The following is a 27,360-nucleotide window of genomic DNA, read 5'->3' as shown; positions in this document are numbered from 1 at the left end:
GGCCTCCATCATCCCCGTACACACCGGCCGCCATCATCCCCGCACACACCGGCCCCCATCATCCCCGCACACACCGGCACTACCTGAGTGAATTCTCCGGTGACAGCGCGGCTCACTTTAGTTACTGCGTGGAGCTGACACAGAGCGGTCGTGTTCTACGGCACTCCCTGTCAGCTTCATGTAGTAGAGCTGAAATCGTCGTGTGGATTACTTTGGACCTTCATGGGTGTTTGGGGATTAATAAAGTGGTAAGTGAGGATTTTTTTTGTCTTTTTTTCCAAATAAAGGATTTTTCGTTTTGTGTGTTTATTTACTTTCACTACAGATTAATCATGGAAGGTATCTCGGGGAGACACCTGCCATGATTAACCTAGGACTTAGTGGCAGCTATAAACTGCCATGTAACTCCTTATTACCCCGATTGCCACCGCACCAGGGCAATTCGGGATGAGCTGGGTAAAGTCCCGGGACTGTCGCATCTAATGGATGCGGCAATTCCGGGCGGCTGCTGGCTGATATTGTTAGGGTTGTGGGCTCCCCATAATGTGGCGCTCCCCATCCTGATAATACCAGCCTCCAATCATGTGGCTTTACCTTGGGGGGGACCGCACATCTTTGTTTTTTAATTATTTATTTATTTTTACTGCACGATATAGACCAGCCCACCGGCGGCTGTGATTGGTTGCAGTGAGACAGCTGTCACTCAGAATGGGGCGTGTCTGACTGCAACCAATCATGAGCTCTGGTGGGCGGGGAAAGCAGGGAATACGAGATTGAATAACGAGCGGCACCCATTTTCAAAAGAGGAAATGCAGATGGAGCTTTGTGACAGCTGTGCAGCTGATCGGTGAGTAGGAAAGAGAGAGGGATGGTGCTGGGGACGCAGGACGCATGCAAATATGCAACGTGCGCACATAGCCTTACTGTGAAAAGCCACGCTTTTGGTTATCGAACCATTATCGAATGTTAACTCGAACTGTCGAACGTGAAGCAAATTGTTCGAGTTCGTTGAACGACTCGAACATCGCCCAAAACAACTCAAATTTGAAATTGGTGAACGGTTCGATTCGAACACCGCTCATCTCTGGTGGGGAGCAGCAAGGTGACAGTCCCTCCGAAGGTAGGGAAGACCCCGGAGCTTGAGTGATGATGAGAGATGGAAGGGCAGAGTGCAGGAGCAGGCGTACTCACTGCGGTTGTTGAGGCGTTGGATAGGTGGAGATTAAACTAGACACATACATACACCATTTGTGAACAAGTCTCTATGCACAGCTGCTGCTGCCTGGAGCACGTCCAGGTTCCCGATACCACCGGTGTCACTAGTAGTCCAGAACTTGCCTCCGTGCACTGTTTGTGTCTGTGTGGGTCCCTATAGCTTGAAGCTGTAAGGGCCAGTTCTTCAGTCTTGGGTGAAGTCTTGCTCCTAAGGGCTGACACTTGGGACCTTAGTGGGTTGCTTTATTTGAAAAACCCTGTCCCTCGCGTTGTGCTGATGCCCTCAGTCTCTGATCTTTAGGAAGGCCCCCTTCCTCCGCAAGTTAATTGCCAGGACATTGAATAAGCTCCTGAACTAGGGTCCTGTACACCATCATGCTCGGTACCGGTCAGCTCTGTAGGTCCCTCTCTGGTGCCTGCAGTCCCTCTTAGACTGCGTCTGTCACATCCCAGACCGACGTCCCTGAACCTGGTCACCGACTCCTCCGATCCCGGACCACTGTCTGCAACCCAACTCTCGTTTTCCTACCTCCCCGGGAGCTAACACTCCAGCTCCTCTCACTTTGAGAGCTGTCACTGGTCTCTCTTGGTCCCTCCCACCCATCTGCCTGACCCCTATGTTATGATTCAGGGACCGAGGAGGATCAAAAAATGCAAAATCCCAAATGGTAACAGAGTGGCTGGAACCTTAACGGATTGCAGACCTAATCCTGACACACAACTAAAAGTAGCCGTGGGATGAGCCTACGATGACCTAGTCGTCACGACACTACCAGAGAATTAAATATTCTCACAGATCGAGATATAAGAAAGCTAATCTGCCTCGGAGCAGTCCCCAAAGATAGATAGCCCCCCACATGTAAAGGCTACGATGATATAGAAAAACACAATACAAAGCTAGAAAAGACAGATTCAGCAAAGGTGAGGCCCAAACTATCTTTATAGGAAAGGATAGGAAGGAGCAACTGTCTGCAGCCGTTAAAAAACGTAATATATGCCAGCACATCTGATATGGAAAAATCCTGAGGTCACACAACCTCTCCCCCCCACTGTATCAGCACTCTGACGTTACTGGGATCCAAAAACACTAATACAGATGAGGGACTGAATTAACACCAAGCATGATAAACACAATACCTTGCAGAATCATGAAGCTAAGTCTACAGACACTCCCAGCAGGGAATGATCCCATTCCACCAAGAACTCCACACAGACAAAATAGGAATCAAGCATTAGTATCAATGCAGAAAAAACAACAAGAAAGTGAAAAACAAACAGCAGAGGTACAAAGACCACTTATCTGATAGGAGTTCTGGTAGTGAGCAGAGCTGGTTACAGAATTTCCTTAATTCACAGGATATCCATTGAGCACCGGCAAGTAACAAGAGAAAACTACTCAGTTAAATAGCCCAATCTGATCATGATTGCAATTCCTCCACAGGTGTGTGGCTTTCATTCCACACATCAACTGCACTGCCAGCACTGACCACAAGGGGGAGCCCCAAACTGGAAAACGTATTCACAACACCCCTAGGTCGGTGGCCCTGTTCCAGCTAGACCAACCCACTGGTGTGTCTGACAGGTCATGGTGTGAGGTGTTGGTTGGGGTTTGTGGTGCTGATGGAGGTGACACCGGTTTCTGGGAACCTGGAACCATGGGGGGTAGGTCCTGCACCCTGGGGAAAAAGGATGCAGTTCCCTGTAGCACCCTGATGTACTCAGGGGCGCTACATTACCACCCCTTCCATTTACTCTCATCATGTCTATGCCTCTCACTTTTAGTAAGTTGGTATAACATCCATGTTTGACTTTGAAGTGTCTGGAGTTGGATTTCAGTGCAGATAGATCATTGGCTTACATAGCTTTCATAATATCCAGGATATGTTCCCTGATTCTGACTTTCAACTTTCTTGAGGTACCTTGGTTTTCAAAAGTGCTGTGTTGTGTAATTTTAAAATTCTTATCTCCAGCACAGAAGGCTCTCTCCATGTTGGGGCATTAACTACAGTGGCCTCATAGAAAACACTGGGTCCCTTCGTGCTAAATGTTAACTGTGGCATTATACCGATGTATTGGCTTTGCACCAGCATATTCTTCAACTTCCCAGCTTTCCTGTATGTGATGTTGGATTTTTCAATAATATATTTCTTAAGGATTGGGTCTATTGCCAAGATGTCCCAATACTTGTCCATTGCTGATATCACCTATCGCCAACAGTCATTGTAGGGTGAAATGAATCTCACCTGATCTTTGTCTTTAGTACTTTGTTTCTGTACAAGAAGTTAATCTCTTTTTGGGTGTTTCTTGCTTTTCCACTACTTTTCTGGATGGTTTTCTTATTGTGTCCCCTTTCCTGTAGTCTGCATGACAATTCAACTGCTTGTTGGAGGAAAGTCTTATCATTGGAGTAATTTCTTCAGATTCTCAAGAATTGTCTTGTTGAGATGTCTTCCTTTAGTAGGTCTTGCATGGGCTGAGGACTTAGTAAAGGAAATTCCTTCTGTTTCACTGTAATCACTCCATTTTCAAAGGCCTCCTCCAGGATAAGGTGTAGCTCATAGAATCATAGAATGGTAGAGTTACAGTAGAGGGGACCTCAAGACCAAATGGGTCAAGACCAAATGGGTTAAACCCCCTGAGACTGCAGGTTTTCTTAAATCATCACAGCTATTTGTTTATCCAACTTTCGCTTGAAGATATCCATTGATGAAGAGCTCACCACCTCCCGTGGTAGCCTGTTCCACTCCCTGACTGCCCTCACTGTCATAAAGTTTTTCCTAATTTCTAATCTGAATCTCCTTCCTTTTAAGTTTCATCCCATTGCTTCTTGTACTTCCTTGTGCTAATGAAAATATGGTGGTTCCCTCTGCATTGTAACTACCTTTCAGATATTTGTAAACCGCTATTAAGTCTCTTCTCGGCCTTCTCTTTTGCAAGCTAAACATTCCTAGTTCTTTTAGCCGTTCTTCATATGACATGGTTTGCAGACCTTCTACCATCTCTTTTCTGGACTTCCTCCAATATATCAATGATTTTTTTGAATTGTGGCGCCCAGAACTGTACACAGAATTCCAAGTGGGGTCTGACCAGGGCAGAATATAGGGGAATAATTACTTCTCTTAATCTAGATTCAATGCTTGTCTTGATAGATCCCAGAATTTTGTTGGCCTTTTTAGATGCAGCTCCGCATTGCTGGCTCATGCTGAATCTGGGATCCACTATTATGCCCAAGTTCTTTTCCCTGGTGCTATCGCTTAGTTTTATTCCTCCTAAACTATATATGTTTTTTACATTTCTTTTATCCAGATGTAGGACTTTGCATTTGTTCCTGTTAAACACCATTCTGTTCTCCAGTCCTCAGCCCATTGTTCGAGTGTATCTAGATCCTTTTGAATACGCTCTCTTTCCTCTCTAGTGTTGGTTACTCCTCTTATCTTAGTATCATCTGTGAATTTTATAAATTCCCCAATAATTCCATTGTCCAGATCATTTGTAAAGCTATTAAACAGCACAGGCCCAGGATGGAGCCTTCCGGCACCCCGCTTTTAACTTTCCTCCAGTTTGATGTGTAGCCATTTAGTATTACTCATTGTGCACGATCATTAAGCCAGTTGTGAATCAATCTAACTGATTTTTTTATTCCGTATTTAATCATTTTTTCAATCAGGATGTTATGTGATACTTATTATTGAATTGTGATATTTATTGATCATCTTACTGAAGTGAAGGTATACTATATCCATGGCATTCCCTTGGTCCAACCATTCAGTGACTTTTTTATAGAAGGAAATCAGGTTGGTCTGACAAGATTTATTGGTAATAAAGCCGTTTTGGCTTTAGTTAATTAATGCCTTCCCATCCAGGTACCTAAGTAACTGTTCTTTGACAATTTCCTCAAAGATTTTTCTTGCTATGTAGGTCAGGCTTACTGGCCTGAAATTCTCTGGATCCTCTTTTTTTCCCCTTTTTGTAGATAGGAGCCAGATTTGCCCTTTTCCAGTCTAGAGGGACCACTCCTGTTTCCCATGACTTATTGAAGATTATGGCAAGCAGTACTATTATTTCCTCAGCTATCTCTTTCAAGGCACAAGGGTGTAAATTGTCTGGACCTGGGAACTTGGTTTCCTTTAACTTGGCTGAGTGTTCTAATATCAATCCTTTGCTTATTGTCAACTTGGATTCCTCCTGACCATCATTTCTATCATGATTATTGTTCATGCTTCTATAAGTTTTTTGAGAAAAACAAAATATACAAATTTAGTATCATCACCTGCTGTTCCACATTGTTGACTGTTTCACCTTTTTGATTCTGCAGGCTCCTATGGTCTCCTTCACTTTTCTTTTTGCTTTTAACATACACCCAAAATCCTTTTACCTTACTCTTAGCCTCTTTTGCAAGCCTCAATTTGTGTTCGGCCTTAGCTCCTTTGACACTTGACTTGTAGTCTGCAAACTGCCATGTATTCTTCCTTAAGTATAATCTCCATCTTACACTTGTTGTATGTTTCCATTTTCTTTTGACGCAGGTAGTGTAATTTTTTTGGTCATCCAGCCTGGTTTCTTTAGGTTTTTGCCATTTTTCTTCTTTTTAGCTCTTGTGCATTAACGATTTCCTTACAGAAGATTTCCCATCCTTCATGTGCAGTTTTGTGCTTAAGAATTATGTGCCATGGAATCCTACCAACCCTTACCTTTAGGCCCTTGAAGTCTGCTCTGCTAAAGTCAAGCCTTGAATCTGTGTCTTCTCAGGTGTTCCCCTCTCGTAACCCTAAATTCAAGGATAGAATGATCGCTGAGTCTCAGTGTCCCTGCTACTGTCGCGGGCGGAGGGGACGCTCTCGCCACGCTCGGGTCCGGGGCTTCTGCTGCTGCTGCTCGGTGGCTCGAGCGGTGGGCCAGACCCGGGGACTCGAGCAGCGCTCCTCGCCCGTGAGTGAAAAGGGGTGGTATGTTTAGGGAGATTGTTCGTGACGCCACCCACGGGACGTGGTGATGAAGGCACCACCGCTGCTGGTAACGGGGTTCCCGGGAGAGATGGTAGGGTGCAGCTGGGATGTTGTCCCCTCCGCGGGTAGGGGGGTTGGTGATCCTGGGGCCCGGTGATGTAACGGGGAGGCTGGATGGCTGGGGTGCAGGAACTGCGCAGCGCCGGACGGCACTGGTGTACTCACTCAGACAATCACTGACAGAGTCTCTGGTAAACCAAAACGGCCAGATGGACGGGTCCCGCAGCCGGCTGCAGTGTTGTTGTTGTGCTCTCCCCGGACGGCTGATGGTGGCTGTCTTTCCCTGCACCTTTTAGAATGTTCTGACTCCTGTGGTTGCCCACCGGTAGTCCGCTCCCTGGCGTATAGGTGCCGTAGGAGCCCATTTTGCCCGCAGGCGCTGGCCCTTGGATCTCTAGCCTGTGGCGGTGGCTGTATATCCTCACGGTGTGAGCGGTTGCCTTCTGTCGGGACTTGGTAGTTGGGGAACTCCTGGGGTTCCTGTCAGACTCGGATTTGACTATTGATGGCGGCTCCAAGCCTGGTCGGGGTCTGATGGCCCTGCCTGTGTGCTTAGCTTCACTCCGCTCCCCGGTTCGGTACCGGCGGGCCAACGCCCGACCCCGGTCCTTACGGCTTCGCAGAGTTCCACCAACTCCTGCAGACGGCCACCACCATCTGCCAACCTTGCTGTCAGTACCTGGGCTCCTACCCAGACACCTGAAGTGTTTACTCCTCTCACTTCCACCTCCTAAACTCATCTGACACTTTTCCCGCCTCCAGGCCTGTGAACTCCTCGGTGGGTGGGGCCAACCACCTGGCTCCACCCCACCTGGTGTGGACATCAGACCCTGGAGGGAGGCAACAAGGGTTTTTGATTGACTGTTGTTACTGTCTAGGGTGGGGGGTGTGTATGTTGGTATGTATGTGACTACCTGGCTAGTCCATGGCGTCACACTACCCATAGTCCCTTAACGATATCCTCTTTGTTTGTCAGGCCTAGGTCCAAGATGGTTGCTCCCCTGGTATTTTCTTCTACCAGCTAGGAGAGGAAGTTGTTTGCAGGACAAAGTAAAACTTAGATGGAGCCTTTACTCTTACCTGTCAGGGTTTCCCAATTAATGTCTGGGTAGCTGAAATCTCCCATGATCACTAGTTCATGTCTTTTTTGAGAATGTGGCCATTCAATGGTAAAAAAATCTTACCCACATCCTTTTGATTGACCCGGTGGTCTATAATAAACTCCTATTATGATGTACTTTCCATTGTCTACTCCATGAATTCTTGCCCAAATATTTTTTAATAGATTCTCATTCTCTGAAACGTTAATTTCTGTAGAGATGTTTTCTTTTTTGACATACAATGCAACTCCACCTCCTTTTTTATTTATTATATTCTTTTTGAATAAGTTGTATCTTTCTATCTGTATGTTCCACCAGGTTTCTGTGGTGCCGATGACATCATAATTTTCTTTCTGTATTACCAGCTCTAGTTCTCCTTGTTTGTTTCCCATGCTTTGTGCGTTTGTGTAGAACATTTTAGTTTTTGCTCTGTTGCTCCCCTTTTCTAAGATTCATTCTGAGTATCCTGTTCTCTGTCCTTTGTACCACATCTAGTATCCTTGTTTAGTATGTCCTTTAGCTGCATGTTCTTGTCTGGCATTTTTCCTCCCATTCCTCCTTCTTCTAGTTTAAAGCCTTCCTAATGAGTGTGGAAAGTTATCTGGCAAATGTGTGATTTTCAGGTTTTGTGAGGTGTAACCCATTTCTTGCGAAGAGTCCATCATAAAGGTAATTCACACCTTGGTTCAAAAATCCAAATCCTTGCTGTCTGCACCACCATCTTAGCCAGTTGTTCATTTCTAGTATCCTATTCCATCTCCTGATGTCATGACCATCAACTGGGAGGATTGATGAGAAAACTACTTGCACATCCAGTTCCTTCACTTTCTTCCCCAGATTTTCAAAGATAGTTTGTAGGTCATTTCTTGTGTGTCATTTGTGCCTACATGTATCAGTAGAAATGGTTAGTTGTCCTCTGATTGAAAGAACAGAGAGGATTGAACATCGTCACCTCATGCAGGTCAATGAGGTCACCTGAGGGCAGGTTACCTGTGATCACAGGTGGAGCACCGTGGGTAGATCCAGCTGTGACTGCAAATAAGTGATGTCACTGCACATCACTGTAGCTCATTGCCTGCCTGAAGCTGCTCAAAGCGGGCAATTATGTTCTATGCCTGCACGTTGTCACTTCAGATATAGTAGAGCTGGAATCATCATAGGACCTCATGTGGATTACGTCGGACCTGGGTGTTTTAGGGGGTTAATAAAGGGGTGAAAAAGGGTGGATATTTTGGTATTTTATTTCAAGTAAAGGATTTTTTCAGTGTTTGTGTTTTATTTGTTTTCACTTACAGATTTGTAATTGGGGGGGACTCATAGACACCTCCAATTACTAATCTAGGGTTTAGTGGCAGCTGTGAATTGTTATTAACCTTCTTATTAGCCCGATGGGCCTCCCCAGCCTAAGAATACCAGCTCCCAGCCATCGGCTTTTTCATAGCTGGGTATCAAAATTGGGGGGATGACACGCCAGTTTTTAAAATTATTTATTTAAAAAAAAAAAAAGCCGAATGCAGTTTCTCTTATTTTGATACACAGCCAAGATAAGCATATGGCTGGGATCTGCAGCCTGTAGCCATATGCTTTATCTGTGTCACACAGGCTGGTGGTGCTGTCTGAGGGTGCAAGCAATCAGAGACCCCGGGACTGCTGGTGGGCGGGGGAAGCAGTTGCATATGCATGAATATAATGAGCGGCCCTAGAAGTAGAGTGAGTGACCTGGAAGCAGAGTTACAGCCACGCAGATATCGGCAAGTATAAAGCGCTTGCTTTAATTCCCATTCTAGCTGAGGATATAGTTTGATCTCTGTTCTCTAAGTCTTTTTGAGGAGAAATGTAGATCTCAAAAGTTAGCCACTGCTAAATACTACTTCTTAAAAATTATTTATCACCTGGCCCCTTGCCAAGTTTTGTCACAAAGTTCTCCGGGAATACTATGATTCAGTACTATAATGAAAGAAAATAAACAGCTCTTCTTGTCATGGTGCCTCCAAGACAGACCAAAGAAAATGAGTACGATATACTACTCGCCTCTCATAGTTATGCTTTATGCACAACATCATACACCAAATATCCACAAGGAGGTCCTTCTGCGCTTCTGTTTCCAGTTTCCAAGAACCAGTCTCCAACCAGCTATTGAGAGGTGAATAGATGAGCCATACTTTGCTATAAGGGACAGTGTGAGTTTATCCACTAAAAATATCAAATTCAAGGTCCGTTTCATTAAGCTAGAGACCACGTTTATTGGTCCATATAAAACAACCATGTATGCAAATACATGCAATAAAATAACCATGTATAACCATAATGTATTCTTTCTACCTCCTTCTAGCAGGTAACTAATTGTATAGGAAAACTCAGCTTTCCTATGCAGAGGAGCACTGCAAACAAACCTACCGTATATCTTGCATTACATATATTTTTTTTTTTTGCAATGGGTCCCTATGGTTAATGTATGTATGGACGTCCATTATGACTGAGGCCCTGGTTGTCGGTCACATACTTACTATGTGTGCCTGATAGTTAATGTGTTATCTGTAAATTTTTACTAATTTACTTGATTTATTATTAAAGGCAAAGCTGTAATCCATTTCTTTGAATCATTCTTTGTTTTGGTAGGAAAAGAATATACTATATATTTTTTTTAATATAAGAGGTACTTTTTTTCCCCCCCAAATTTGAGAGGAAAATGGGGGTGCATCTTATAGTCAAGATGTGCCTGGCTCGTTAAGGAGTGGGCATTGGCGGTGGTGGAGCAGGTCACAGGAGGCAGGAGCAGGGTTGCCGCTGCAGAAAGTCGACGGCTGGGGCGAAAACGTGTGCGCACTATTAAAGGGAATGAATATTCACTTCTTCCCATGACCATAATCCCGCCCACTTTTTGGAGCTGAAGCTGGTACCAAGAGGTGGGAGTGATTACTGTAGTGGGGAGCAGTGAATATTATTATTTTTTTTTTTAACAGCAGACACACTGTTCATTCCAGCCATCAGCTTCCTGCTGCAGCTGGGGCGATCAGATGTGTCTGTTCTTAAAGGGGAGCAGTGAATATTCATTTTGGATTAGATGGCAGCTGACTGTGGCATGTAACTGGAGGCTCAGGGCAGTGACATCATGCGCTGTCACACTTACACCCTGAAGTCAGTTGCTGGCAGCAGAAGAGGACACCAGCACCAGTGGGAGAAGATGGAAGGTGAGTAGAGTTATTTTTTTTATTTACGTGTGCAGTCTAACAGTAGGCATATATACCAAGATTGGGGACATATATACCAGGATTTGAGACATACTGTATTTTTCGGACTATAAGACGCACCAGACCATAAGATGCACCCTGGTTTTAGAGGAGGAAAATAGGAAAATAAAATTTTAAGCAAAAAATGTGGTCATGACACATTGTTATGGGGCGAGGATCTGCTGCTGACACTGTTATGTGTTAATGTCCCAAATTCTTTACTAAGGTACCCCAACCTGGTAATGATCCTTCTTCCTTGTATATGATCCCCATCCTTGTATATATGTCCACCATCCTGGTATGTGCCCACAGCCAGGTACCGTATTTGCCCCCATCCAGGTATATTGCCCCATTCTGATATTTGCCCCCATCCTGCTATATACCCTCATCCTAGTATATGACCCGCATCCTGTGGCACACAAAAAATAAACGTTTATACTCACCTTTCCTCACTCCACGCAGCATCGCTCGTCTTCCTGTCTGTCCCAGCAGCAGCGCCGCTGACCTGTGTGGAGCCGTGCGCACGTCAATGACGTAATCGCTGTGTGCACCATTCTCCACAGACATCAGTGGACCGGCAGACAAGAGAACATTGCGATGCTGCAGGGATCGGTGGCTGGTGAGTATACTTATTCACTGCCCCCCACGCTGATGATGATGTGCAGGGTTCAGTGAATATAGCCACACATGATCACTCCAGGCTGTAGTTGCCAGGGATGATCATGTGGGCCGGCTGTTAATTATGCGCGCACCCCCCGGCCATCATCCCGCCCACCTGTTAGCACTGGCTTCAGCGCTGAGAGATGATGGGCGGGAGAATGCAGTGCATATGAAAAAAAGCTAATGAGCGGGCCCACGTGGTCATGGTAGGCGCTGCTACAGCCTGCTCATGCCGCCGATGACCCTCTCTACTGCAGCACCCTCATTCCCCGTAGCAAATATTCGAACTATAAGACGCACCCCCCACTTTCCCCCAACATGTGGGGGGAAAAAGGTGTGTTTTATAGTCCGAAAAAAACAGTATATACCAGAATTGGCCCATGATGGGGAATATATATACCTGGGTTGGGGACATGTATACCAAGCTGGGGGACATATATACCAGGATGGGCCAATGATAGAGATCATATATACAGGATTAGGGACATATATACCAGGATGGGCCTGGGATGGAGACATATATACCAGGATGGGGACATAAATACTTGGAAAGTGCACAGGATGGGAGATATTAGTACAGAATTGGAGGACATTACCCCAATAACAGTGTCAGCAACAGATCCCCTACCATAATAGTGCAGTATAACCACATTTTTTACTTGAAATTTTTCCTATTTTTTACCTCTAAAACCGAAGTGCATCTTATGGTCCGCTTCGTCTTATAGCCGAAAAAATATTGTAATAAATATTATAAACCTGAAAATCTAATTTCATAACTGCACAACTTATTCAAATGTTTAATACAATAATGAGAATGGATTAATATTGAATAATTTCTTTCTTTTTCCATTAGAAATTTCCAAGTCACAGAATGATGTGACTGATAAATTTTACCTAAGCACAGATTATGGGAAAAGTGCGGAAAGAAGAAAGGAAAGGAGAAGTCATTCAGACACTGCTATCCATATAGCTAGTGAGGTATTAAAGGACCTATTGAGATATGAATAATGAAGGCAGTATGTATGTATTGTTTTGTCCACTATACACCTGTTAAAAGTGAACCTACCACATTTAAAATTCTGCTGTATTGATGAGCAGAATACACTGACCAGATTAATATATAGTTTTGTTGAAACAGATTCAGTGTAGGTTGCATGCAGTGCTGTTTTTTCTTGAGGTCCATCATGTGTCATATCCAACAGAGAGCCTTACTTGTATTTTCTGTATATAAATGACTGCTAATGCTGGGATTTCAGGAGTCCAGTGGATGGTGTGTTCAATTATTTAAAGCTTTTACTGAATAAATATACATACAGCATAAATTAGTACACCCTAACAGATTTGTCAGAATACCTTCAGAATCAACATTGTTTATGGGGGACCATACTACAAAATACTCCCCCCAAATGTAAGCAATTGATTGCAGACAAAATTTGTTATTTTGCATACCCAAGAAAGTAATTTTCCTACCAAATTCATTCAATACAATGTTGCAAAATGAGTACACCCCAATGAAAGTCTTAGGAACAAATCTAAAATTTAAAAAATCAAATTCTAATTAACAAGAATTCCACCACAGGGAAGACTAATTATTCATTAAATACGTGTCCATGAGAAAACTGACTATAAAAAGAAAACCTTTCCCATTTCAATTTGTCAGCATGACACCACATGGAAAAGAAATGTCACAAGACCTGAGCAAGAAAATATTTTCTTTTCACAAGAAAGGAGAAGGCTACCAAGTTTTACTGTAGCAAAAGTAATACAAATATTTAACAAAGTTGTACCTGCATACCTGCAACCATCTCAGGGGTGCACAGGCCAAGCACAGAAGTTAACTGTTAAGCAGGAGCATCTTCTCATGGGAAGGGTGAACGAAAATTAATATACAAGTTCACTGCAGTTAGCTAAAGAAGCGGAAAGCTATGGGTGTCGTCCATGGAGGAAGTGTCAAGACACCAGCAGGGGGAGCTGGAGTCCTGCTGGATAGCAACTGTACTGTGTAGAACCAGCCGGGGAGTTGAAGCACAGTGTGCTGGTGCAATACCTTATAGCACCAGCAGTGGGAGCAGATGCCACGAGTTGTGCGGAGGATGGTAAGACAGGCCGGGTCAGATGCCGTGAAGAGCAGATGAAGACCGGAGGGACAAGGAGGAGAAAGGTCGGGGTCAGGTCAATGTCAGTACCAGGGGGGAGCAAACTGAGTAGGGGAGGTAGGAGATGGAGAGAAGAAGAAAATGGAAGGGAAGGAACAAAGTTATGGCCGGGGAAACAGACGGAGAACAAGGGAACGGAACACAGACAGAGGGCAAGAGCACAGGGGAAACGGATCAAGATCAAACACTTACAGGGACCAGCAATTACAGCAGAGCAGAGCTTAACTTATAGCGGGCGTCGGTTCACTAGAAATGACTCCAATTAAAGTGTCCAGGCTCCTTAAACGAGGGCCAGGAGAAAGCTCCACCCCCTAGCCTGGTTGCAAGGGAGGCAAGAACCATTACAGTACTCCTCCTCAAGGGGGGCCACTGGACCCCCAGGTTTCCCAGGAAACTTCTGGTGAAAAGCCGTAATTAACCGATCGGCCCGTACGGATCGAGCCAGTACCCTGTCCTCTGGGCCGTAACCTCCCCAATGAATCAAATACTGGAGGGAATTACAAACCACCCGATAATCAACAATACGTTGGACCTCATACTCCATCTCACCATTCACCAACACTGGAGCCGGAAGAGACTGAGAATCCACAACCAAAGGGACAAACGGTTTAAGCAATGATTTATGAAAAACGTTGGGAATACGTAAGGTCTGAGGAAGCTGTAAACAAAAAGCTACCGGGTTTACCACCTCAATGATCTCATAGGGTCCAATAAACTTAGGGCCCAACTTAGCAGATGGAACTCTAAGCCTGATATTCCGAGTGGGATGAATAATTGCACGGTCCTGGGGAGCGCTAAGGAGGAGACAGATGGTTACTTGCTTGAATTTCTTTATTCATAGAAATTCAAGCAAGTAACCATCTGTCTCCTCCTTAGCACTCCACAGGAACGTGCAATTATTCAGCCTATTCCACATTCCCATATTGGGACTCATGGCAGGAGCTGCTTTAAGCCTGAGGCTGGAAATCTCTTCTGGGATCGGTGGTGACAAGGCTTCCATGTGACTGGTCACATGACCGCCCCACAGGACACAGCTTACTCGGGCAGAGGATCTCCATAGTGGCATCTGGGTGTACTGCCCAGCTCCACAATCAACGCTCTAACCGAGGTTGTGCAAGGTTGCACAACCTCTCCAGGTGAGCGGTTTGAATACCCTCCTTACTATCTTATTCCTGAAATCCTTCACATGCGCTCCTCCTCTCTTTTCTTGTACTTTTGATATTCCGAGTGGACAGCCACACCTTGTCCCCCACTTGAAAGGATGGCCCCGGAAAGTGTTTTTTGTCCACATGGCGTTTCTGACAACACTGAGCCATTTCAATGCACCACCGAACTTTCCTCCAAACCTCCCCCAGATGCTGAACAACGGAGTCTGGCCCCGGGCACCCCGAATCCAATCTAGAGAATTCCCCAAAATGAGGATGAAACCTGTAATTACAAAAGAAGGGGTATGTCCCTGTAGACTGGTGGACTCGGCCATTAAAAGCAAACTCCGCAAGGGGCAAAAATGAGCACCAATCCTCCTGCTGAGCCGAAACCAAGCAGCGCAGGATTTGCTCAAGGGTCTGATTTGGTCCTTTCCGTTTGTCCGTTGGACTCAGGATGATAGGCTGATGAAAAGAATAAATCAACTCCCAACCTCTTGCAAATGCCCACCAAAACCTGGAAATGAACTGTACCCCTCTGTCAGACACAATATTCAGGGGCACCCCATGCAACGTAACCACCTGTTCAATAAATAGGCTGGAAAGGGTCACCGCATTAGGCAGGCCGGAAAGGGGAACAAAATGTGCCCGTTTACTAAAATGATCCACCACCACCCAGATCACAGTCATGCCATTCGAGACAGGGAGGTCTCTAATGAAATCCATTGACAGGTGGGTCCATGGTCTTTCAGGAACTGGTAATGGAACCGATTCCCTGGCTGGTCGGTTACGACATACCTTAGCACGGGCACATATCACACAGGCAGAAACAAACTGAGCCACATCAGAGTTAAGAGATGGCCACCAAAAGAGTCGAGCAACAGCCCTGCGAGTGGCCGAAACTCACGGATGGCCGCGAAGTATGGACTCATGAAACTCCTGAAGTACACGCAACCGGAGGTGCAAAGAGACAAATAACTTACAGTCTGGAACGGAAGATGGCGCTGAGGACTGGGCCTCCCTGACCTTAGCCTCTAATCCAGAGGACAAGACAGCGTCCCCCACCCCCTGTGGAAGAATGGAGGAAGGAGGCTCTAGAGGAGACACAGGGTCCAAACTATGGGACAGGGTGTCCGCCCTCACATTTTTGGACATCGGTCGAAAAGTAATAGAAAAATGGAATCTGGAAAAAAATAGGGCCCACCTAGCCTGCCGATGTGTCAATCTCTTGGCCGACTCGATATAAGCGAGATTTTTATGATCAGTGATGACCGTAATACGATGAACCGCACTCTCCAAAAAATGCATCCATTCTTCAAATGCCAATTTCACAGCCAATAATTCATGATCACACACATCATAATTTCTCTCAGCCGGAGTAAATTTCTTAGAATAGAACGCACATGGTCATAAATTAGTCAGAGTAGCAGGTCCCTAAGAGAGAACCGCTCCCACCCCCACCTCCAAAGCGTCCACCTCCATGATAAATGGTGCCTCGAGGTCAGGCTGAACCAGGAACCGGAGCGGACATGAAATGACTCTTCAACTCTAGGAAGGCCTGTACAGCAGTCAGTGACCATCCTTTCAGATCTGCCCCTTTACGAGTAAGGTCAGTCAAAGGCTTGACAATGTGTGAGAACCCCTTAATGAACTTCCTGTAGTAATTGGCGAAACCCAAAAAGCATTGTAACGCCTTGAGATCCCTGGGTTGCACCCAATCGACAATAGTCTGCACTTTCCCAGGGTCCATCTTAAACCCAACATGAGAAAAGATTAACTCAAGAAAGGCAATTTCCTGAGCAGAAAAAACACATTTTTTAAGCATAGCTAACAGGAGAATATCACGTAATCTATGTAATACAGAACGTATATATATATGTGTAATATGAGTCTCCTTATAGGTGTAAAACATCAAAATGTCATCGAGATAGATGACCAGAAAACGACATATTAAATTGGAGAAAACATTGATGAAATTTTGAAAAACAGCAGGAGCATTAGTTAGACCGAAAAGCATCACCAGATTTTCAAATAACCCCTCAGACGTCAGGCCGTTTTCAACTCATCCACCTCTCTAATATGAATAAGATTATAGGCCCCCTAAGATCTAGGTTAGAAAACCAACGAGCTCCAGAAAGTTGGTTATAAAGGTCACGGATGAATGGAAGCAGATGAGTATTTTTAACAGTCATTTTGTTCAATTCTCGGAAATCAAGACATGGCCATAACCCACCGTCCTTCTTCCCAAAAAAGAAACCAGCGGCCACTGGGGAAGAAGGACAGATATGCCCTTTACGCAAACTGTAGGAAATATAAGACTTCATAGCAGCTTTCAGGACCTGAGAGATTGTATAAACAGGCCTTGGCCAATTTGGCATTGGGAAAAACATTGATGGCACAGTCATATGGGTAATGAAGCGGCAAAACCTTGGCCTCCTTTTCCAAGAATATGTCTCCGAAGTCCATCAGGTATTCTGGAAGACCCTCAGGACTTGCGAAGAAAACAGGTACAGATTTTAAACACCTCTTATGACAGTCAGGACTCCATTTGACAATATCACGACATTCCGAATCGATAATAGGGTTATGTAACAACAACCATGGAAACCCCAGTACCAACCCAGCAGGAAGATTGTCCATCACAAAACAAGAAATTTTTTCAGAGTGCAGAGAACCAACCACAAGGGTAAAATCTTCACTGACAAACTGGATGAGGTTTTTAGGTAACGGTGTTTTATCAATCGCCAGAATTTGAATGGGTCCATATAACCTTACTGTCCCTAACTCTAATCTTTAGACCAACTTAGGGGTGCTTCACACACAGCGAGCTCGCTGCCGAGATCGCTGCTGAGTCACGCTTTTTGTGACGCAGCAGTGACCTCATTAGCGATCTCGCTGTGTGTGACAATGAGCAGCGATCTGGCCCCTGCTGCGAGATCGCTGCTCGTTACACACAGCCCTGGTTCGTTTTCTTCAAAGCCGCTCTCCTGCTGTGACACACAGATCGCTGTGTGTGACAGCAAGAGAGCGACAAATGAAGCGAGCAGGGAGCAGGAGCCGGCGTCTGACAGCTGAGGTAAGCTGTATCCAAGATAAACATCGGGTAACCAAGGTGGTTACCCGATATTTACCTTAGTTACCAGCCTCTGCAGCTCTCACGCTGCCAGTGCCGGCTCCGGCTCTCTGCACATGTAGCTGCTGTACACATCGGGTTAATTAACCCGATGTGTACAGCAGCTAGGAGAGCAAGGAGCCAGCGCTAAGCAGTGTGCGCGGCTCCCTGCTCTCTGCACATGTAGCTGCATTACACATCGGGTTAATTAACCCGATGTGTACTGTAGCTAGGAGAGCAAGGAGCCAGCGCTCAGTGTGCGCGGCTCCCTGCTCCCTGCTCACACTGGTAACTAATGTAAACATCGGGTAACCATACCCGATGTTTACCTTAGTTACCAGTCTCCGCAGCTTCCAGACGGCGGCTCCGTGCAAGCGCAGCGTCGCTTGCACGTCGCTGCTGGCTGGGGGCTGTTCACTGGTCGCTGGTGAGATCTGCCTGTTTGACAGCTCACCAGCGACCATGTAGCGATGCAGCAGCGATCCTGACCAGGTCAGATCGCTGGTCGGATCGCTGCTGCATCGCTAAGTGTGAAGGTACCCTTAGAGTCAATAAAGTTAATAGAGGACCCACAATCAATGCAATTAAGGCATTAGAAGACCAGACCGAGTCCTTGACCCGTAGGTCAACATTCAGGAGAATCTTAATTGAGGAGAAAAAGGGTACCTGAAAGTCTGGGTAAACTCCTCGACCAGTACCCAGACTTTAGAAGTTTCCCGACGACTTGTTAGCAGAGGGCAAACCGTGCAGTCCATGTTGACCACAATAGAAACAAAGCTTGTGATCCCAGCATCGTCTCCTCTCCGTCTCATCAGGACTAGTGGCTCTGACCTCCATGGGTTCCGCAGCCGGTAAGGAATTAGTCTTTGGCAGGAATGGAAAAGCATCTCACATGGTGCCCATTCTTTCCCATAATCTACGGTCTAATCTATGGCCTGATTCATAGCCTCATCTAAGGAACTGGGAGGAGAGTGCAGGGCCAAGGCATCCTTAAGGGAGTCCGAAAGTCCTCTCTGGAACTGGCAGCTGAGTGCAGAATCATTCCACTGTACCTCTGCAGACCTCTGCCGAAACTTTAAACAATAAAGTTCAGAAGTGTGGTTCCCCTGAGTGAGACACATGATCCTGTCCTCAGCCACCCGCACCCGGTCTGGTTTGTCATATATAACCCCGAGGGAGTAAAAAAAGCAGTCAACCAAAAACCGTTCAGGGGCCGAAGGAGGTAGTGAAAATGCCCAGGTCTGGGGACCCCCTCTAAGTAAGGACATGACAATCCCCACCCGCTGAGTCTCATCCCCAGAAGACCGAGGCCGGAGAGTAAAAAGAAGCTTACAACTCTCCCTAAATGTCCAAAATAGGTTTTTCTCCCCAGAAAATTTATCGGGGAGCATCACCATGCGTTTAAGGGGTTAATTTGGACATCAGTGGGGTTATGATGTCCCAGACAATGTGAGGCAGATGCTCCTGAAGTGGATCTTACTGAGGCAGAGACCTCACCTTGCAGCAAATTATGCAAGACTGCCAGGGGGCAATACTCCGCAGCCAAATCCTGCACCAACTGGGTGAGGTTGGCTACTTGCTCACACAACATTCTAAGTGGATCCATAAAAATATCCCCTAAATGTATAAATAAATACAAGTATCAACTTATACCGAATTTTATATCCAACTTGAATATAAAATCCTACTGGGCTGGCTATACTGTCAAGACACCAGCAGAGGGAGCTGGAGTCCTGATGATTAGCAACTGTACTGTGCAGAACCAGGCAGGGAATTGAAGCAGAGTGTGCTGGTGCAATATATTACAGCACCAGCAGGGGCAGCAGATGCCAAGAGGTGTGCGGAGGATGGTAAGATAGGCCGAGTCGGCTGCTGTGAGAAGCAGATGAAGACCGGAGGGACGAGCAGGAGAAAGGTCGGGGTCAGTCCAAGATCAGTACCAAGGGGAGCAAACCGAGGAGGGGAGGTAGGAGATGGAGAAAACAAGAAGAGTGCAGGGAAGGAACGAAGGTATGTCTGGGGAAACAGACTAAGAACAAGGGGACAGAACACAGACAGAGGGCGAGAGCACAAGGGAGATGGATCAAGATCAAACACTTACAGGGACCAGCAATCACAGCAGAACAGAGCTTAGCTTATAGCCGGCGTCGGTTCACTGGAGATGACCCCAAATAAAGCGTCCAGGCTCCGGAAACGAGGGCCAGGAGAAAGCTCCACCCCCTAGCCTGGTGGCAGGGGAGGCAAAACCATGACAGAAAACCTGTCCTAAAGCCCAATCACAAAAGAGCCTGCCTAGAAATTAGCCAGGGCTCATGCTGAAAAATATGAAGACTACGGGGCTCTATTCTCTGTGACGAGACCAAGATAAATGTTTTTGGAACTGAATGGCATTATAAAGTTGATGAGTACAAAGAGAAATTCATAGTGCCTACAGTGAAACATGGTGGTGGCACTGTCTTTATGTGGGGTGGCATGAGTGTTGCTGGTGTCGGGGAGCTACATTTCATTGATGGTATAAGGATGGTATCATGAATTCACAGATGTACTGCTCTATATTAAAATAGGAGATGCTACCATCACTCCATGACCTTGGTAGACATGGACTTTTCTAACATGACAATGATCCAAAGCTAACAAATGAGGCCATTGCATTTCTGAAGAAGAACAGGGTGAAAGTGATTCAGTGGCTAAGTATGTCACTTCATCTAAACTCAATCGAAACAGCTATGGGGAACTTTTAAGAGACAAGTTGTCATCCCTCACCATCCAGCATCCAGGCCGTAAATAAGGTCTTTCTTGAGAACGGAAAAAGATAGATGTTGCAATATGTCACCAACTTATTCATTCCAAGGCCTAGAAGATTTGACGCTGTCATTGAGATCAAACAACATACTAGATGGGAGTTGTTTTTGATGATGTGAGGTGTACTAATGTTTGCATCAAATAATTTGAGTAAAACTGAAAATTTTGAAATGATAGTTATGTTATTAACCTTACTTGTACTGGTAAGTGTTTTTTTTCCTTCTCTGTATATTTTGTGGTTCCTGTATGAGCTTATCAGTGCTATATGCCATTTCAATGAATTGAACTTAGTTGTAATACTAGTACTAGGCAAAACAGTACAAAATGTAAGGCTCTGTACCTGCAACACAGTGAAAGAAAAGTAGTAGTTGCAAGAGTGACATGGCCCCTTCTGTAGGTAGACGTGCAAGGAATCAGGCTATATCAGCTAAAAACAGGTCACCAATATCCAAGTCCCCAAAGATTCCTTTTACCTCAGTATCTAATTGTATTATTATTATTATTATTATTATTATTATTATTATTATTATTATTATTATTATTAATAACAATATTATTATTACTATATTACATATTTTTATCACAGCTAGAAAAGTCCAAAAGTCTACACCAACTTATTCACAAAGCCAGAGAGGAAGTTCAAGAAATCAGAAATTATCCAAGTCAAAAGACAAAGGAGACTGATGACCCAAACAAGACAACATTCTTTGGAAGTCAGAAAAGGGTATGGTACATGTATGTTTTGATAAAAATGTAACTGACATCAAAATCAAAACGTTTTGTTTACATCCATTCTCATTTTTCACTATAGACTTTATGCTAACTTCTGGCCACTGATTTTTTTGTAAAAAAGAATGTCACAAAAACTGAAATCATTCCTAAAACTATGTAAAACCAGTCTTTAAACTGGGTTCACAAGAGCCATATATCTTGGTAAGTGTATTGGATCCTAATGTGTGGGCTAATCAAGTGTCTTCTAACCCATACTTACAGCCTCATAGATAAATAGGCTGTAACTTTGGTCAGAAGACCCACTGCCTGACCAGATTGTCTAAGCTTCACCAGAACCTGTACCTGCAACGTCTGCTTCTGTCTTCAGACGTGACCATATTCACTCTATGGGTGGTGTTAGTGATAGAAGAGATGTCGGAACCAGAAACTCTGGACATCACAGGCTCTGTCTATCCACAAAGGTTAGAGTGGCTGGGGCCTGCAGTACTTTCTGGCCTGATCGAATCAGTGTGTGCGCTGTCCAACTGAAATTGTCAGCCCCTGGCTTCAGCCTATTAGAAGACACCACACCCCACTAAATCTTCCAGCTTACTGCTGAAAGCTGCCAGATATAGCTCCATTTTATAGCTCTGTGTGTTTGTTTTCTGCTTAGTATTGGTGTTTTCCTGTTTGACCTCAGCTTATTATTTGATGCTTTGGCTGCCTCATGGGTTTTGTCCCTTGCTGCCCTCTTGGTTTTGACCCGGCTCCCTTACTACTCTTACCTGCCTTTGGATCGCACCTCTGGCAGCAGCCATTCTGCAGGTAGCAATCTTTTTCTTCTTTGGCCTACTACAGAGACACCAATGGTCAGACAGAATATACTAATCAAAACACTAGAGCAATTTCTTCGGGGTTATGTGTCCGACCGTCATTCTAATTGGGTGGACATCTGCTGTTAGCTGATTTTGCTATCAATAATATCAATAATCCATTAAAACTACTCCCTTTTTCTGTAGTCCTTGATTGCATCCTCGTTTTGGTTCCTTTTCAACCACTGTGATGCATAGTCCAGACGTTGAAAAATCTGTGGATAACTTTTTTAATTTATCTGTTTTGAAGTCAGAGAGAACTTGAAGACTGCACTCAGACATAAATCCTCCTCCTCCTGTTCTAGTTAAACACAATTAGGATTATAAGATGCAGCAAATCCTAGATTCTCATCTGGTGAAAGGTCTGTGCAGTATCTGGTGTATTGAAGGGGTTATGTCTCAGAAGAGAGATCTTGGTTTCCTGCAAGTAATATCAAAGCCAAAAACCTGATCAGGAAGTTTCATCTCCTGTTTTTCAATAAAACTGGTCCTAAGGGTCCAGACGCCCAACAGAAAAATTGGGGGGGGGGTTAGTTTACTGTCACATCTTCACCAGAACCTGTTCCTGCAACATCTGCTTCTGTCATGAGGTGTTACCATATTCACCCTGTGAATGGTGCTGGTGATAGAGGAGATATTCAAAACAGAAGCTCTGGACAGCCCAGGCTCTGTCCATTCACTAACGATAGAGTGGCTGGGATCGGCAGTAATTTTCAACCTAACAGAATGGTATGTGAGCTATCCAGCTAAAGTGGTCAGCCCTGGACTTCAGCCTATTAGAAGGCACTACAGCCTAATAAAGCTTCCAGCTGGTATCTGCCAGCTATAGCTTATGCTTCCCTGGATAGCTCTTTGTTTTGTTTTCTGCTTAGTGTTGGTATTTTCCTGTTTGACCTCAGCTTTTTTGACACTTCTCCTGCCTGACAATTTTGTACTTTGCTTCCCTCTTGGCTTTGACCTGGCTCCCTATCTAGTCTTATTTACCTCTGGTGTGCACCTCAGAATGGTAACTCTTCTGTAAGTGGCAATCCACTGGACCTCAATGTAAATCCAGAGTTCTGTATAGGGGTTAAAGGGTATCAGGGTTTCTCTGGATTCTGTCAAACTGAGTGACTTGTTCCAAGTCTTTTTAAGGTAGCCATTTTGAGCCTGTGGCTTCAAACAATGTTATATTCGGACATTGTAGTCCATGTATGGACTGTGAAAAACATTTGTGTGAACTCTTCCTTACGTAGAGGGATTTGTTGTGGATTTCTTGTATGGATTCCACAAGGACAATCTGAGGCAAACTACAATGCCTCTCATGTTGTATCGCCCAGGGAAGGGGGTACTCGGTCCCGGGCAGTTGCAAATGGAAATGCCACTCTGGTGGCCGTTGCCCGGTCCCATACCCTGGGGTTTCTCTTGTAAGAGGAGAATTATTTAAAGTAGGGGTGAAAGTTAGTGTACGTGACACCACTTGCGGGTTGAGGTTAAGGGTGTAGAACTGCCGCTGATGAATGTGAAGCTGTAGGGGGGAAAAAGCGCAATAGGGTCTTACCCGATATGAGGGTAGAGAGACAGAAAGAGATACACTCACCTGGTAGGGTTGTGCCAGTCACAACCCCCTATGATCGCATGTGAGTGCTTTTTTGTGGTTTAGCAGCGGCCCCGGAGAGCTGTTTATAATATGAATCAAATAGAATGAAAACCGGTTTAAAGCCTGCTTTACACGTTGCAATTTCGCATACGATATCGTATGCAATTTGCAACGCCCCCATCGTATGTGTGGCATGTTCAATTTGTTGAACGTGCCGCACAAACGATTAACCCCTGTCACACATACTTACTAGTGATGAGCGAGCATGCTTGTAACTACTCGGTACTCGCACGAGTATCGCTGTACTCGGGCTGCTCGGCGGGGACCGAGTAATCTCGCGATACTCGTGCTGTACTCGTGGTCTTCATCCCTGCATGTTGGCGCTCTTTTGAGAGCCAGCCCTCATGCAGGGATTGGCTGGCAGACCACTGCAATGCCACAGCCCTGTTAGTTGTGGAATTGCAGTGATTGGCCGGCCTGCACAGCGTGACCGAGCCTTTATACCGGCCGGCGCGCTGTGCTCTGCTCACAGCTATCCAGACAGTCAGTGCAGGGAGAGTGTCGCTGATTCAGGGAAAGCTTTGCGGCCCTTTATAGTTAGTTCCGGAGCAGGGCTGCAAACAGTGTGACCAGAAGTCCTTCTCAGGACTATTATAGTTGTATACAGGCAGGCAGGGTATAGCCAGGTCGGAGTACAGTAGCAGAGTCCTTCTCAGGACTATTGTTGCTATATACAGGCAGGGTATAGCCAGGTCGGAATACAGGCTAGTGACCAGAAGAGTCCTTGTCAGGACTATTGTAGCAGTATACAGGCAGGCAGGCAGGCAGGGTATATAGCCATTCCTATCATCATATCTGGGGCTGGTGTACACAGTCTAAAACAGTCCAGATAGTGTCAGACTTCTCAGTAATTGTCGCTCCTAAAAACCAGTTAGGTTCTTATTGCGTCCGTGCTTTCATTTAAAAACAGCACGTGTGTGTCTGTCGGTGGCAGCGTACAGGTGCACGTTTTGCACAAACTATTATATAACGCACAAGTCTAGTGTATAATACACGTCAGTCAGCAGTGGCTGATAGTGTCAGACTTCTCAGTAATTGTCGCTCCTAAAAACCAGTTAGGTTCTTATTGCGTCCGTGCTTGCATTTAAAAACAGCACGTGTGTGTCTGTCGGTGGCAGCGTACAGGTGCACGTTTTGCACAAACTATTATATAACGCACAAGTCTAGTGTATAATACACGTCAGTCAGCAGTGGCTGATAGTGTCAGACTTCTCAGTAATTGTCGCTCCTAAAAACCTGTTAGGTTCTTATTGCGTCCGTGCTTGCATTTAAAAACAGCACGTGTGTGTCTGTCGGTGGCAGCGTACAGGTGCACGTTTTGCACAAACTATTATATAACGCACAAGTCTAGTGTATAATACACGTCAGTCAGCAGTGGCTGATAGTGTCAGACTTCTCAGTAATTGTCGCTCCTAAAAACCAGTTAGGTTCTTAATGCGTCCGTGCTTGCATTTAAAAACAGCACGTGTGTGTCTGTCGGTGGCAGCGTACAGGTGCACGTTTTGCACAAACTATTATATAACGCACAAGTCTAGTGTATAATACACGTCAGTCAGCAGTGGCTGATAGTGTCAGACTTCTCAGTAATTGTCGCTCCTAAAAACCTGTTAGGTTCTTATTGCGTCCGTGCTTGCATTTAAAAACCGCACGTGTGTGTTGCAGTCGGTGGCAGCGTCAGGCTCCACATTGTCCCTGGATAGAGATGTGCATAAGGGCCTCAAAACATTGTTCCCATTGCAAAGGAGCGGGTCGCCTGTCGTTGTAATGTCCATTCTGAAAGAATGGTCGAAAAAATTTACCACTGGGGGTATACCTGAAACAACGGCCTAACTATTGTAACGGTCATCATGATGGCGCATGAGGAGAAGGAGGAGCAGTCCAGCGATTAGCCAAAGTCCAGAAGTGTGTACCCATGGGTGAGTGTAGGTACATGGCAAACTTTAAATTCCGCTCTCATTTGCTGGTGGTGTGGTGAAGTCTGGCCCAATCCAACCCTTGTTCATCTTGATCAGAGTCAGCCTGTCAACATTTACAGTTGACAGGCAGGTGCGTTTATCTGTAATGATTCCACCTGCGGCACTAAAAACACGCTCTGACAAAACGCTAGCGGCAGGGCATGCCAGGACTTCGAAGGCGTAGAGAGCCAATTCATGCCACGTGTCCAGCTTGGATACCCATTAATTGTAAGGCACAGAGGAATGTCGGAGTACAGTTGTTTGATCTGCAAGGTACTCCTTGAGCATCTGGGCAAACTTAGGATTTTTTGTGGCACTACCCCGCACCTCAGGGGCTGTGGTATGTGAGGGCCTGAGAAAACTGTCCCACATCTTAAAGACTGTTCCCCTACCTCTGGCGTATTGGACTTGTGCCCCTCTCGGCTGTACGCCTTGGTTGTCCACTGACTCCTGACCTATGCCGCTAGCGTTTTGTGAGGGGAATGCTTTGCCTACTTCCGTGACTATGGCCTTCTGGAACTGCTGCATTTTGCCTGACCTCTTCGCCTCGGGAATAAGAGACATAAAGTTCTCCTTGTAGCGTGGGTGTAACAGTGTTACCAACCAGTAATGATTGTCAGCAAAGATGTTCTTAACGCGAGGGTCACGAGACAGGCAGCTTACCATAAAGTCAGCCATGTGTGCCAGACTCTTAACAGCCATCACTTCAGTATCCTGACCAACACGATGACTGAACATGCTGTCCTCCTCCTCCTCCTCCTCCTCCTCCTCCTCATCTACCCTGTCCTCTGGCCAGCCACGCTGAACCGAGGATATGACTGCATGTCATATCCTCAATTTGGCCAGAGAGTTGCTCCATGTCTTCATCCTCCTCCTCGTCATAGTCCTCCACTGCACGTTGTGATGAGACGAGGCTGGGCTGTGTGTTATCACCCACACCCACTACTGTTTCTTGCTCAAACTCATCGCGCTCCGCCTGAAATGCATCATGGTTGTTTTTTGAGCAGAGACCATTTTAGAAGGCAGAGAAGCGGTATGGTGACGCTAATAATGTCGTCATCGCCGCTCACCATCTTGGTGGAGTCCTCAAAGTTTTGGCGGATGGTACATAGGTTGGACATCCATCTCCACTCCTCAGGTGTTATGTGTGGAGTTTGACCCATTTCCCTACGGCTTAGGTGATGCAGGTACTCAAAAACTGCCCTCTTCTGCTCACATATCCTGACCAACATGTGCAGAGTTGAATTCCAACGCGTGGGGACATCACACACCAGTCTGTGAGCCGGAAGATGCAAAAGGCGCTGAAAGCCGGCAAGGCCGGCTGAAGCAGTAGGTGACTTTCGAAAATGTACAGACAGGCGGCGAACTTTTACCAGCAGATCAGACAGCTCTGGGTATGACTTTAGAAACCGCTGAACCACGAGGTTGAGCACATGGGCCACGCATGGAACGTGTGTCAGCTGGCCTCGCCTCAAAGCCGCCACCAGGTTCCGGCCATTGTCACAATCAACCTTTCCTGGCTTTAGGTTCAGAGGTGTGAGCCAGTGATCTGCCTGCTGTTTCAGAGCTGTACACACCTCTTCTGCATTGTGGGGTTTGTCACCTATGCAGATTAGCTTCAGCACAGCCTGTTGCCGCTTCGCCGAGGCAGTGCTGCAGTGCTTCTGTGTCGCCCTGGACAAGCCAGGGGCCACAGAGCACAACACTTACACACCCCACACTCCCTGCAGGCATATCATAGTCAAAACACAAAATCC

General features: G+C 45.6%; 1 protein-coding gene across 2 annotated transcripts in view; it reads left to right on the top strand.

Moving 5' to 3' along the window:
• The window catches only part of SYTL3 (synaptotagmin like 3), a 232,743-nt gene that overhangs the window by 159,135 nt on the left and 46,248 nt on the right, over positions 1-27,360 (top strand). For both annotated transcript variants that reach the window (XM_075338237.1, XM_075338238.1), the window contains exons 8-9: positions 12,065-12,189; positions 21,013-21,150. In XM_075338237.1, coding sequence (XP_075194352.1) covers positions 12,065-12,189; positions 21,013-21,150 — 263 coding nt within the window. The remainder of the gene's footprint in view (positions 1-12,064; positions 12,190-21,012; positions 21,151-27,360) is intronic.

This window comes from Anomaloglossus baeobatrachus, chromosome 3, assembly GCF_048569485.1.
Source record: "Anomaloglossus baeobatrachus isolate aAnoBae1 chromosome 3, aAnoBae1.hap1, whole genome shotgun sequence".
NCBI classification, from domain to species: Eukaryota; Metazoa; Chordata; class Amphibia; order Anura; family Aromobatidae; genus Anomaloglossus; species Anomaloglossus baeobatrachus.
This window is presented reverse-complemented; position numbering and strand designations above follow the sequence as displayed.